This window comes from Trachurus trachurus (genome assembly GCF_905171665.1).
Source record: "Trachurus trachurus genome assembly, chromosome: 4".
NCBI lineage: Eukaryota > Metazoa > Chordata > Actinopteri > Carangiformes > Carangidae > Trachurus > Trachurus trachurus.
This window is the reverse complement of record NC_139898.1, coordinates 2,628,712-2,643,868: the sequence shown is the minus strand read 5'-3', so window position 1 is coordinate 2,643,868 and position 15,157 is coordinate 2,628,712. Positions and strand designations below refer to the sequence as shown.

The 15,157-nt window shown below is 42.7% G+C and overlaps 1 protein-coding gene across 1 annotated transcript in view; it reads right to left on the bottom strand.

The window, feature by feature from the left end:
• lnx1 (ligand of numb-protein X 1) overlaps nt 1-15,157 on the bottom strand; it is a gene marked incomplete at its 5' end in the record, with an annotated part of 45,782 nt that overhangs the window by 1,265 nt on the left and 29,360 nt on the right. The window contains 6 exons of the mRNA XM_083970815.1: nt 630-788; nt 1,515-1,764; nt 2,749-2,926; nt 7,958-8,092; nt 12,693-13,115; nt 13,905-14,113. Of these exons, the coding sequence (XP_083826941.1) occupies nt 630-788; nt 1,515-1,764; nt 2,749-2,926; nt 7,958-8,092; nt 12,693-13,115; nt 13,905-14,113 (1,354 nt within the window). The remainder of the gene's footprint in view (nt 1-629; nt 789-1,514; nt 1,765-2,748; nt 2,927-7,957; nt 8,093-12,692; nt 13,116-13,904; nt 14,114-15,157) is intronic.

Here is a 15,157-nt window from a genome sequence, read left to right as displayed (position 1 = left end):
ATTTTATTTTGAAAATTGACCGGATTCTCTCGCCTTTTCTGTGCCCGACTTCCTGTCTGGTACGACCACGTCTGTCCAGCTTGACAGACGGCGCTCTCGGCGCGCGCGGCTCGCACGAAAAATAGAAATGAACCGAACTGAAGCGCTCCAGGCGCGCGCACTGCGCTCCACAGCGCGAGATGTGCGGCCAGGCAGACCTGTTAACATGTGCGCCGAACTGAAACTCCCTCCGCTCCAGGGCGCTGCGCTTCGGTTCCGCGTCTAGTGCGTCCAAGCTGTAACACTGTCCCGCCCACAGGCCCCACTGAACCAAGATTTGTGTGGGAGTTTGTGTTATTCTACAAAAATGTAAGCTCTTTTTACCACAGATTTATAGTGTACAAAACAAACAAACAAGCAGTATACACTGTATTCAGTGTAATCCCAGGTGTGTTATTCTAAATTTTGACACTTTTCATTTTTACTGCAAATAAAAATCCCTGAAAAAAACATATTGGTCACTCCCTAGTGCATGGACCACCTGAACATGGCTACAAACTAAAAAAAAATTCTTGCAATGGCATTTTTTTGTAGGAGCTGGTCTACATCATTGTGTCAGTGGGAAGTAATAAGTGTTATGGGATGGATACCTTATCCTGCCATCATTGTAGGCCGGCGTCCCCTCTACGATGGAGCGGATAAAAAAAGATTGATTGCAGTTGACCTCCTCCTGACCTCCCACGATGCTGAAGCCCAGGCTGCCCGACGTGCTCCGCCGCAGCACGATGTCTTTGCAGCAGTAGAGATGCCTGCAATGAGCCAAGAGGGAGATTAAAAACACTAATCTCTCAACTTCATCTTTAAATTATACATTCTGTATATCCACGCTGAGTATATTATAGTGTGTGCAGCGCAGCTACAGTATGGATTGCTGAAACTGGCTACGCTCACACAAGACAAAGGGCCTGGCAGCTCTTTGAATGAAAGGTGTGACTTTTCCTCCCAGATGCAGCAAGAACAGTGGGACTTTTATATCAGTCTCATGCAGATGGCCCAGAGAGCTGAGTGAAAATGAAATTCAAATCCTTTCAGTCGTACCACTGGTCTAGACTACATTCCCATGGTGGCTCAGTACTTAGTTTTGACTCCTAATCAATTCACTGCCTAAGGAAGAACACACTTTTATTTAACTTTAAGCAGGAGCAGCATGTTTTTTTTGTTTTTTTTTTGGCTGTCTGTGGACCACTATCTTGCTGACAATACACTGTAGTAAGAAATTCATACGGCTAAAATCTGAAAAACAGTTCTGCCGTTATAATAGTGGTGAATATTCAAGCTGAAAAGTTAGTTTTGAAAGTATAATGAGCATTCTCTTCCAGCTGGCTCTGTCAAAAAATGTCACTTGGGAGCAGATGGCAGAGGTCAGTGGGACCAACACTGCTGGAGGTGGAGGGGGCAGGGGGGGGTGAAATATACCTGATGCAGTAGGAAAAGTTTAGAGATGTATAAAGAGTGGATATGAGGAGGCTGCTCACCTGGGGAGCTGCAGCCATGACACCCACAGTGGGGAGTAGTCGTCGTTAGGCAGTGGGCTCTTGGTGCTGTCTGTGGGCGAGGGCGTGAGACACGGCGGCAGCGCGCACTCCTGCATCATGCTCTCGTCTGGAGGACGCATCTCCAGGACCTTGAGGACGACGGGAGAGGAGGTGTTTTTCAAGTTGGCCACGGCCTCGCTCCGCGTCACCCCCGTCAGGTCCACCCCGTTCACGTTTAGCAAGATGTCACCTGCGGAGGGGGGGAGAAAAGTGGACAGCACAGCTCATCATCCGTGCCGTGCTAATAGCTTTTCAAAAAAAAAAAGAGCTCACAGGGCAGGGGCTCATCATCTGCCTGTTTAATATTCAACAGCCTCCCTGCTGGAGCACAAAGGGATGGAAACAAGCACCACCTGTGCTTTAAAAAGCCTCCCAGTGATGAAAGTGGTGCAAAGAAAACCAGACGGAACGCTCCAGCTTGCTAGCAAGCAAAGGACACATTTGCCCCGCGAGCATATGCAAATACAAATGAATAGTCTATTACAATACACAAACATGCTTCATCACCACACAAACAGAGGCAGCTGTTAGTTGCAGCTATGTCTCATATAAATAAAGGAAATGACAAGCTAAATATCATTTTTGTTTAAAGCCCTAATCTACATTATTATAGGACCCAGGATCTAAACTGCACATCCACTCATTTGTGTGCTGCTCCATGTTCTGCTGCCTTTCAGAGCTGACTGATTTCATATCACAAAATAATTAAGTACTCCACAAATTCTCCTCTGGAATACAATAATTCCTGAGCTCTGTTATGCTAATGTGTGTTTGTGTTTTCAGTTAAGTGTGTTAGAGCCAATTTGTGGAGCACTGAACCACAGCAGCGCCACTGAGTTTTCCACTGGATGAATAACCTTCATAATGAAACACAAGTCCTCAGTGTTCATCAATCAGCCCAACACAGAAGTGTTCATCACCAAAGCCAAACGCACGACAGTCTGCTCGCCATTATGTCAGCTTTGTCGCATCGCACGACAACAGTCAATGACAACTACGCAAAATAAATACTGCAGTCACAAAATGAGTAATCATTAATACCAAAGCACCGAACATGAGGTTCGTGGTAATAAAGAAGATGAGCAACATAATGATAATTACAGGACTCGAGTGTTCATATCAGGAGTTTAATAAAAAAACAGACAAGGAGCGGTTGGTCTGTGATTAATTTTACCTTTGCGGATGGAGCCCTCCTGTCCCACCACTCCATCAGGGTCCACGTTTGTGACGTAGATCGGGAGGTCCCACCCCCGGCTGGACATGCCCCCCGCCACCGTCATGCCCAGGGAGTCGTAGGGTTCCTTAGTGAGAGTAACGGTCTTCTCGTAGCATGCAGGTTTCTGACAAGAGTCCTTCAGAGGGGAGAAAGGAAGTCAAGATCCATAAAGGCCCAAACACAACATCTAGGATATTGTAAAATGAACTTTCATCTGTCAAGTGCCTTAGGATATATTATCCAGAACCAGAATGTCTGAAGAGATGGAATAAGTGGTTTGATTATATAAATAAATAAAACGGATGATTTCAGCCCTGAAGAAATGTTTATTAGATCTCTGAAGAGAACAAATTTGTGTATGTATATATATTGTATTTTTGTTTCTATTTTATGCCTTTTTTTTTCTCCAACTGTCTTTGTCCCACCTTTTTTTCCCCTCCCTTTATTATTAATATTCCCCTTATTATTATTATTTTATGTTTTATTGTTTATTCTTATTTTACTTTATTTATTTCTTTTTTCTTTTTCCTTTGATGTTTCTCACTAAAAAATGTCATGTTGCAGGAATGTTCCAGTGACTGATAAGATATGTGCTGGAATATGAACTTAAATCCTGCAATAAAGTATTAAAAAAAAGGATATACTATCCAAGGGCTGTGGATCTCTTGCTCAGCTCCTAACATGATGTAACTTATGTTTTTAATATGTTGATGTATTTATTTGACACTGGCACTTTGCACTTTATGTGTGCAAACACTTAAAGCAGAAGTAAGAGGAATGTTTGTGTTACAGTTTTTCTCTGTTGGTTTGGCTCATTTCTTGAAACAGAAATTACATTCTTAAAACTATAAGACCATTTGGCCAAACAGTCTTACAGTTTTGCACAACATTACAGCTCACTAGCAAAAGCGCATATCTCTCCCAAAACTGTTCACACATGCTTCAAAACTAGATTCCTTTACCATGTAAAGTGTCAGTACCATCAAAATGGCAAAGATCTTTCTCAATTGCTTTTGGCTCATTTGCATTCACTTAGTGCTTTTACCAAAAATAAACTGGATGGTTCAGCATAACACCATGGATGAGCTGCAGAACCTCATATCTCTCCCAAAACAGTTTACTTATGTGTCAAAACCAAACTTCTTTCTCATGTAAGTAGTCAGTGCCCCCAAAATGCATCATCCCTGTGGCATTCTGTGAGCACTGCAAGTCAAAATGCTTAGATGTTTTGTCACTATGGCAGAGACGTATAAAACCTAAGAAAAGGACTTTACAGTAAGAGCAGCCTCCAAAGTTTGACATCACACACACTGCACTCATATTGCCAAGGAAATTGTAACCATTTTTATTCACATATAGCCTACATAAAGTAACTCAAGATTATGTACTGTAAAAACAAAATGTATAGGCCTACAGTTCTCTGTACATGTATGAAATATGAACACACAAAAAAAAACACCAAGCCTTTGGTGCAGTAAACAAAGTTTCACGAGTAGAGACATTTTCACTGGTCATCACTGTCATCACCCTCTGTCTCCTGGCCACCATCTTCATCCTCCTGACCATCCATACGCTGCACTCTGATTGGCCACATATTTTCATCAACATCACAGCGGATATTTTCCCTTGCGTGGTCTATAATTGTGGCCCGAATTTCATCAGGCACAACTCTGTGTCTTCTTGCTCCTCGGCCTCTTCCGCCTATTCCACCACGCATCCGCACTCCTCCTCCTCTTCTTCTTCTTCCTCCTCTTCCTCTTCCTTGAGCAGGGAGTTGCTCATGATAATTTTCTTGGCCAGGTACCTCCATGTTTATACTGCAAAAGGTACAGGCCCTAGCCAAGCTCTATATATACGCGTTTGGCAGCATTCACAATCATAGACAGCACCAGTCAGGTAGCTAAACAGCTGATTGATTGGTCATCTGAGATGTAGGAACTCCTCCTTCGTTAGTCAAGTTCTAATTTCACCTGACTGTCGATTACTGTCATGAATTTATGAAATGCTGCAAGAAATTCATATGGTTTTCATGGTATTAGCCTACAGTATGTTGACTAATTTTGACAGTTGAACAGACTATTGTGCATATGATGATTTACACAGTGAAATCATGCTGACATGTTTTGGAGAGAGCAACCATTAGACTGAGAATCAACTAATCAGCTTAGATCAGCAAGATCTATTCATTTGGAAAATGTGCTAAATGTATGCTCACTGTGCTAACTCTAGGGTACTTGTACATAACCATTTGCAAAGATGCACTAAGACACTTGAGACATGTACTAAGACATTTGCAATTTGATGAAATCAATGAGAAATGCCATTCTGTTGTGAACATTTGCAAGGTGGTTTGGAGATTTGTCCATGTTATTTTGAGAATGTAATTTCTGTTTCAAGAATTGAGCCAAACCAATAGAGAAAAACTGTAATATAAGTCTTAAATAGTTCTATCTTCCGACGGCAATCACTTCTATAGAGTGTTTGGTCTGAAACACGGGTCTGTCAGTCACTCTGCTGTAAGCCGAGGAGAAAACTTTCCTTGTAACCTACAACCTTTATCCAATGAGGAGAGAGAACGGCATAAAGGGGCGGTCCTCTCTGTGTGTGCAGCCAAGGGATGCGCGTGAATGTGGTGACGTAGGGACGAGGGCGGGGACTGCTAACTCCATCAGCTGACAAGAAGTTAGCCAAAATGACCGGATCGCTTACTTCTGCTTTAAATATTTATTTACTTATTGATTTTTAGCTCTTTGCTGCTATAGGAGATTGCCGAACAAAATTTTGTTGTATATGTTTTTTATGCAATGACAACAATAAAGTTAACTTAACTTAATGTACTGTATGTTATTTATCTGGCACAAAATTTAATTGACTTACCTATTGCCTCATCGTGCCGTCTCTATTCGTGTACTCATATTCTTATAAGCACCACAATTCAAAACCAAAACATGACATGTACTCCACTTACACCAAGGGCACCTTCTATTGACGCTATAAACTAATTAGATTCAAAGCAGCACATTTGCATATTAATAAGGACTCTGTGAGACCTGCAGTAGCCCCTTAATGCTAAGGGAATTCATACAGAAACCTCCCATGTTGTGCTGCGGGAACAAAAGCCAGATGACATAGATCTAGTTGCCAATGAATGGATGACCTCATTAATATACTAAGGTAGATAGTGTATAATACTGTATCTGGTGGTAATGAGTGTATAGGGCGGTAGGTGGCTCAAGTGCCCCTTCGTTTTGTGTCATGTTTAGGAACTGATTCATTTATAGACGTCATAATGTGCAGTTTGGTTTGGTGAACGAGGCTGTGTGTGGGAGACAGTGTGTGTGTGTGTGTTTTTTTTTTTTTATTTATGGCGAGTGTGTGTGAGTCAGATGGGGGAGGGCGAGGGAGAGTTGAGTAGTAATGAATAACACATGGACACATTGAGGTTGATGGGATGGGGCTTGTGCTGCGTCGCTAATGTGCTGCATTCACACATTGGCACAGGAGGAGATGAGTTGTGGTCACATGACTGACCCCGGGGCTGTGGCGCTCGGGTCGCTGTGTGTGTATGTGTATGTGTGTGTGTGTGTGAACACTGTCCACACTCACTGCCCTCCTACTGTAGGTCATACACACAGTATAGGCGGTTGTTGTGGTCACGTACTGAACACAGTTGTGTGTGTGTGCACCATATCCACAGAGTGAGCAAAGATGCATTTCATCTATGACCAGTGTTGGGCACGTTACTTTTAAAGAGTAATTAGTTATAGTTACTAGTTACTCTCTCCAAAAAGTAACTAAGTTAATACACTGAATTATAACAATTAGAACATTATAAAAGTAACTAATGACCAGGAAAAGTAACTATTGCAGGGTTTTTTTAAGGGCTGGGATGATATGCTTTTCTCCCGATTTGATTCTTCTACGATTTTTTGGATGGCGATTCGATTTAAATTGCGATTCTACGATATTGCAGATTCTCTCGATTTGAACTTAAACCCTTTTCAAAACCTGTACTCTCTGTATGTAAAAAAGGCTAACAAATGCACATTGCACAATATTTATAAAAAAAAATAATAAAATCAATTTAAAAATTGTCAAAAAAGATATCGCGATATTTATGTGAATCTATTTTTTCTCTCACCCCTAGTTTTTTTAATAAAATGCTCAAATATGTCAAATTACTTGGGCTAGCCCCCTAACCTCTTGTTTATCTGGAACTAACCAACTCACTCAGTATTCTTCCACACAGGGAGGAGTTGGTTAGTCCCAGATAAACAGCTTTTTTCCGACTAGTTGATGGACTAAAAAAATGTGTATGTAACATACACTTAAGCGCAGGTGTATTATTTCGGGACAGGACTTCTTGAGTCAAGTAACGCCACATTTTATCGTCACGGTAACAGTGTTACAACGAGGGAAACGGTAACTTTTTGGATTACTCGTTACTGAAAAAAGTAGCGCCGTTTTTTTATAATGCTGTAATTCCCATCACTGTCTATGACACAATATTTTAAAAAGCTAGAGGCTAGGTAGGTAGGTAGCAGTTGTGCCAGTACAATAAGCACAAAATACTTTGCTTAGCTTACAGTGACACATTATATCTTGTTTGTTTGCTTTTAACATGCTAGTGGGACTTGTTTGGACAGGGCTAAGCTGTTTCCCCCTGTGTCTACTCTTCATCATGCTAAGCTAACGTAGCATCCATAGTGTCATATTGACAGAACAGATGTGAGAGTGGTATCAATTTTCTCATCTAACTCTTGGCAAACAAATGTGCATATTTACCTAAATGTAAACCTCCAAGAGGATTGTCTTAAAGTGTATAATGTTTTCATCTGAGGTACAGTCTGTTTTTAAGGAAAATAATATAAAGAGGTTTGGGTTTTGTGGGTAATGGATCACAGAAGATTCTCTACATCCTGGGATGGGTAAGAGGCAGAGTGTTTTTTTTCTTATGTGTGGTGAAAGAAGATGGCTGATGTGAAAGCAGCAGCTCTGTGAGAGGAAAAGACTGTCCCCTGTACTGCTTGAATGACATGCCTTATAATACCTCCATGGATCATTTGCACCTGAAAGGAAATATTTATCACGGGGATGGGAAGACAGGGGAACAAAGCTCCTCTCTGCATATTGGCACTGACTGTGTGTGTGTGTGTGTGCTGCTCACCAACAGTGTTTGCTCTATATCCACCGGGGAATATGGCGGGGGACCGTCCATGCCCCATGGACCTTCTTGTAAGATGTCTGGGGTCGGCAGGCAGATCTGACGAGACACTATGAAGTGGACTCGCTCCTCGCTTGCCTATAGGGAACAGAACAAGATGATTGAAACGTTAGACATGACTTGCAAATGACACGAAGGCAACAGACATTTTTTAAGGTTCACCACTCTTGTGTCTGCCTCGTATGAGGCTACAGCCAGCAGCCACTTAGCTTAGCACAGCCAGATGGCAGATTTCATCATTGTCAGATGGATTCATGCTAGCTCCATTTCCAGTTTGGATTAAGGGGGCAGTTGTCGGTCTGAGAAGTGAAGCTCACTTCCGCGTTCAAAAAACTGCAATCCCCTTGGCTTCCTCTGGGGGCTGGTGTCAGAAAGCAGCATTCTCCATAGACCCCCATGTTAAAATCACAGACTTTACATCCTCAATAAACATGATCAAAGCCTGGTGTCATCACGTTTTTTGGTCTCAATCGATAGTTTCTACCCCCACACACACTCTGAGGGGGGTGAATTTTTTTTTAACTCTACCGTTTTACCGTTATTAGGTTAAAACTCTGGCCAATTAGGGCGCGGAAACGTTGAGTGACAGGTCCAGAGCAGTCTGGAGACAGGCTGCTTCGAGGCCGGTGGGCGGGTTCTCGGCCGGCCAATCCAACATGGCGCTGTTCAGGCCGCCATATTTGAGTCACAAAAACGACTCCCCAAAACCAATGGGTGACGTCACGGATGCTACGTCCATTCTTTTTACAGTCTATGGTTTGGATGCTAAGCTACGCTAACTGGCTGATGGCTGAAGTGGCTCATTTGCATATTAATAAGGCCTGCTATAGCCCTTTAATCGTAGGGGAATACATATAAAATTCATCCATGTTGTGCCGTGGGAACATGAGTCAAATGATATAAACATTGTTGCTAATTAATGAATGACCTCATTACCATACCTGATATGGTAATGTATAATATGTAGTGATAATGAGGGTTGGACATGCAGGGGCCTCTTCACTCTACATCCATGTTGAGGAGCTGACTCATTTGCATCAGACGTCATGTGCAGTCTTGAAGCCTTTCACTTCACAAAAATATCCTATCCTATCCTATCCTAAAGTATTCCTTATAAAATTCTCAGCGCATCATCATAGATATCATTTTTATTAAAAAGCCGATATCTCAGAATCTGGACAAAAAAAACATGTAGATGCTTCCAGACCTACAGAACAGTGAGAAACTTCTTAATGAAGAAATCTGCAGGAAAACCATGGTCAGGCATAGTTTAGATTCACTGCCACCCAGTTGTAACCTTTATTTTAAATTAATTCTACTACCGAAGTGCCAATCCAGCTTTCATTCACAGATTTGCATGAAAGGACACACACACACACTTCTGGTTCCTCTGAGATTTCCCCTGGTCTCTGTAGCATAGAGCTGACTCCTGAATTAACCAGTCCAGCCCATTATTGCCTAAGTTGGACTAATTTAATTTCTTCCCTGCCAGTTCTTAATCTCTGACAGAAAGTGCCTGCTCTGGGAGGCCATATTGGCTCCGCAGAGACCCAGAAGAGCCAGTCAGACTGCTCAGGCAGGAACTCCGAGCCCAGAGACCCTGCACAGTCAGCCGCAAACACACCACAATTAACCATGATTAACAACAAACACACCACCATTGACTGGCATCAACCAGGAACCAGAGGCAGCTGCAGTGGTCCGGTCCATCAGGGAATCACTACAATTAAATATTATTAACTGCAGTGAGTGCAGACACAACAGCACAGTACAACACAATTAGCCTGAATCACCACAATTATCTTTAATACCTCAGAGACCATGAGTACGAACAGAGCCCGGTGGTTTATGGTCTGTAACAACATGTGGGGCAATTTGAGTGTCACAGCAACTACAGTATGAACTTCGGTTTGAATTGCAATGACCCACTGTCTTAGTTGAATGGATGTATTTGTATTTGTCTGTTAGACCTAGCCTAAGAAACCTGGGTGTTATGTTGGACAAAGACATGTCATTACTGCAACGCTGCAAACAGCTGACCAGAAATTGCTTTTTTCAGCTGAGGAGAATCTCTAAACTCAGGAAAATGGTGTCAGAAAATAATTTGGAGCTGATCATTCATGCATTTGTGTCTTCACAATTAGACTATTTTAATAGTTTGTTTTCATGTCTGAACAAGAAGGAGCTGTCTTGCCTGCAGTTTGTGCAAAGGAGGACACACATATCCCCTATTCTTAAAGCTCTTCATTGGCTGCCAGTTTCCTCTAGGATCAATTTTAAAATTCTGGTTCTAACTTTTAGAGCTTTGCATGGTCAGGCTCCATCTTACATCAGTGATCTGATCCAGCCTTAGCCTTACACCCCAGTTGGGCTCTGAGGTCTGTGGATCAGAATCTGCTGATGGTTCCGCGTGCTCGTTTCCGGACCAGAGGAGACCGATCCTTCCAGACTGTTGCTCCCAGGCTTTGGAATGATCTTCTTTCTGCGTTCGATGGAGTCTGCTGACTCCTTCAAAAGCCAACTTAAGACCTACAGTATTTATTTGTTCAGGCTTTTGCTTAATTGTCTTGGGGTTGCTATGATTGTCACTGAGTTGTCTTGGCCTTTTAAATTTGTATGTACATTTTAAAGGCCTCATGCTGTGCACATTTCTCTGGGTTTATTTACCTGCTGATATCCCTAACAAGATGTATCATTGGTTTTGAGTACCTGTGATCTGCTTAATATCGTTTATACTGCCCCTTTCTGTTGCCTCTTTCTGGAGCTCTAGCAGGCACAGGTCATTTGGCCAATCAGAAGAGAGAATGAGAACCTCTCCTCTGATTGGCTGACTGTTTTTGAGTGGCATGTGGTCGGGCCAGTCACAGGCAAGTAACTGAAACCTACAGTAAGCTGCATTCATAAAAATTGAAGAAAAAAAAAAAACAACTGGTCACGGTGGGCGGAGTTACCTTGTGTGTGACATCACACAAAGGAGGAAGTGCTATCTGCTCGTCTTAAAGAGACAGTTCCTACAAATGGGCGGTGTGTGTTTCTCTGTTTATGACCAGTTTGATGCATGGGGCAGTATATACGTGGCCCAGAGACCTCCCCAAGCACGAAAAAATATCCAAAATCACATTTTTCATGCCATGGGGCCTTTAACCAGGGCTGGATTGGCCATCTGGCATACCGGGCAATGCCCGGTGGGCCGATGCACATATTTGGGCCGGCCCAGTACTGTGATAATTAAAAAAAAAAAAAGGGTATAGTTTTTTATCGACCGCAACGGTATCTGAGACACTAAACGTGGCCCATTGGTTGATTTTCTTGAAGGACATTGGGCTAGTCCAATGAAATCTCTCAGCTCTCGTTGGCCCGCCCCCCCACCCCCCAGCAGCCACAGGTGCTGCTCATGGATGCTGCTGCGCCGGAAGACGAGCGAGGAGGACCCGACGATGATGAGCGAGTGGAGGCAAGTAACATTAGCCTGGGGCTGGCTAGGCTACACTTTTGAGACATGTCCAAAACAAAGCAAAAAACGTTTTTACATTGAATGTGATAACTAACTGCATACTGGTGAATGCAGCTGCAGCTGACTTAATGCTAACGTAGCTCCTCAGGGATTGAAGCAGTTATTTTTCTAACATGTGACAACATATTAGCCCATTAGTTGAAGCTTGGCTGTGAGTCATCCATCATATCTGAGACCTTCATCTTGACTTTCTGAGTTTATGCAACTTGTTTTGTCTCAGATCTAAAAAAAAAAATAAAAAAAAAGAAAGAAAAAAAGGTTTGATTATGATTACCGGTATCCTTGTTGAAGCATTAGAGATGATGATTTTAAATTCAAACATCTGCATATCTTTTACGTTCAATTAACAGGAATGCAGTAGGCCTTAGGCCTCTTTTGAGACTTTTAAGTCATCCTTCATGACAGATAAATTTAGGTGTCACCACGTCACAAAAAGGCTACTTGGCTACATATACTTGTCAGTACACAAATACTGAGTACAAGTTCTGTTTGCTGTTTCTTGCAGGTCACAGATTTGGTGAGAGTGGAGCTGGCTGGCTGCGGACGAGGAAGTAGGGCAATACATACTTGTGCACATACACATATGAGAATGCATATCTATTCAGACCTGTAATTCTTAGATTTTTTCCCCCCAATTCTCTATGGTTTCATAATGACTGAGTCACCTTTTAATAAGTTCCATCTCTAATGCTGCTACTGTCTGTAATATGTTTCTATTTAGATTATTTGTCTCCCTGTCTTCCCCCCCCCCCCAATTGGTAGAGGTAGCGCCCACCTCTAGTCATGACATAATTTCTGTTGTGATTTGACACTATAATGAATAAAGGTGTATTGATTGATCAATTTTAGTCCTTGAGTTCATAGCTACACGCTTTATTTGTTAACTGCTATCAAGGAATATGACTCTCCTTTGTAGTATGCGTTAGAGAAGACGCCGCAAGAATTGTGGACTTCTACGCTGTGTGATAATGTAGTGGGCTGGTCTGGACAGAAAATGCCCGGGCTGAATTTTTGTCCCAGTCCAGCCCTGCCTTTAACTGTGTATTGTTTTGTTGTAATTGTAAAGCGCTTTGTGACCCTGGTCTGTGAGAGGCGCTGCTGTATAACCTTACTTACTATTTAAAGGCAGGCCGACAGATTTCCCCTTAACTAGCGCAGACTGACCTGGATGAGCAGGGCAGCATGCTCCGGCGCGCCGTAGCGTAGATCGTGCCCGTTGATGGCCAGCACGCGGTCGCCAACGCACAGCTGTCCGTCCCGAGCTGCCAGGCCGCCCTCCAGCAGGTGAAAGATGAAGACTCCGTGCTCCTCCGGCCGCCTCACCAGCTTAATGCCCAGCTGCTCCTCCGGAGTGCTCTTATTCAGGACCACATGGATGCTGTCGTCCCTCATGGGATGGTGGGGCAGCCCGTGAGCTTGGTGGCCGCCCGCGCCATCGTGGCCGTGGCCGTGCATGTGGCCGTGCGAGTGCGAGCGGTAGCGGTGGCGCTGTTCTCTGAGCACGGTTAGTCGCAGGAGCTGGCACGGCTGTTTGAGGGTGGCCATGGCGTAGCAGTGGGGTACGTTGCTGATGTCGATGCCGTTTACCTGACAGGGTAACAGCCATGGAAATGCAATTATAACATTGATTGCTTCTCATTGACAGGGCCGTTGTATAGGGGAGAAAGGTGATGATAATTCTAGGGGCCCAGCGCCCAGTGGGGCCCATAAAAAACCCCAGTAGTCTAATCTTTGTATGACTGATTTATTCTGCGTAAGACCCTGACTAATACTCATAGTACACTGTAAAAACTCAACATCTTTCCAAGAATATTTGTCTTACTTCTTGTCCAAATGTCTCATTTCTAGTCAAAACTAATCTCTTTCCACTTAAAATAAGACTCATTACCTAAAAATTAACTTGTTTTGAGATAATTTTCACTTAAATTCACAATAAGTAGAAAAATCTGCCAGTGAAAGTAAGTTTTTTGTGCTTGTAATAAGAAAGAAAAACTTGCTCCACTATCAGATTTTTTCTACTTATTCCAAGTGAAAATCTGCTTGAAAGAAGTAAAAAGTGTCTAAAAACAAGCTACTTTTAATATGATGTGTCTTATTTTAAGTATAATGAGATTTGTTTTGACTAGAAATTACATTTTGACTAGAAATAAGACAAATATTCTTGCTAAGATACTTGAGTTTTTGCAGTGAAATGCTGCATTAGCATCAAAACAAAGAAGGCTAAATAAAAAACGATAATACATACGTAGTCTAAGAAAAAAAAAGGAAAAGTTAGGGGGAGGGGCCCACTTTAGTATTCTTTAAGGGGGCCCAGAATTCCTAGCAACGGCCCTGCTCATTGACACGGGATACCACTGTTAATTGTTTCCGTGATACCTTCAGTATCATGTCCCCAGGCAGCAAGCGCCCATCCCGTGCAATGACACCTTCTCTGTAGATGTCCTGGATGAGGATGCGGACCAACGGGGTCTCGTTGCCACCGACGATGCTGATGGCCAGCGGTTCCGAAGGCTCCACCCGGGTTATCTTAATACTGGTAACTTCACCATCAGGGATCAGGTGATGGAGCTGAGGAAGAGCCAGAACTAAAAAAGAAAAAGGAAAAAAGGAAGAATGGGAAAGAAGAAAATGATGCTTTTAGTTTCACAGTGACAAGAAAAGAAAAAAAACACACACATTTGAGGATCAGCCAAATAAAACAGGAGAGGAAGTGGGAGGAAGAGAGAGCACTGCACAGGGAAAGAGAGACACATGGAGGGAGAAATAGTGGTAGACTGTGTTGGAGAGGTTCAGCAGTGGAACCAGCTGTCTCTACTCCCTCAGGTTAGCAAAAACAAACTCATACAAGCCAAGAGGGAAAATTTACTTGGCTGATTATCCTGCTCGATGTTTGCATCATTAGTCACATACATCTGTAGCAAGTATGCTTGGGAAAACCCGCAATTTGAAATTTCCACAAAGTTATTACTTGGGCGGGGATGTAAGAAAATAAATATTCACAAACTTTTTTTCTCTCTCTGTGAAAATGTCCATCGAAAGTGTCGACTCTCTCGTTCTTTTCTCGAAGCAAGTACAAGCAATTTTGTCCAGATGTAACACAAATGTATCAAAAATTTAGGATTTTTTTTTGTTTTCTGATATAAAATACTAATTTAATGGTACATTTTTAACATGTAAAGGTTAAAACATTACAAAAACATATTTTTTCCAGTTTGATCAGATTTTACTGCACAAACATCCCTCCTTTCGTGCTCAGTGTTGAATTCCACTGACCAGCAGAATGACACATCCTCCAGCACTGGACCATGTGGAGGTGGGTGGGGATCTTTTTTGTGACTGCCCTGGGCAACAGCCTCTGCCAATAAATGACAGACAAGATGTATTTCTCCTTTTCCTTTGGTTATGAAATATGCCTCCCTCACTCCTTCTTTCTCAGTGTCTCTGGCTCCATGGATTCGGCCTCTCATTCTACTCGCGCTGCACTTTCTCCATTCCAAAGTCAATATTTAGTCTTTATCACAGCAGATTGCTGGAAGGGTGGAGAGCACATTAACACAGAGACCTGCAGCTATTATGTAACCCTTCCGTTTCTCCATCGCACACCCTTTCAACCTCTTCATCCTGTCATT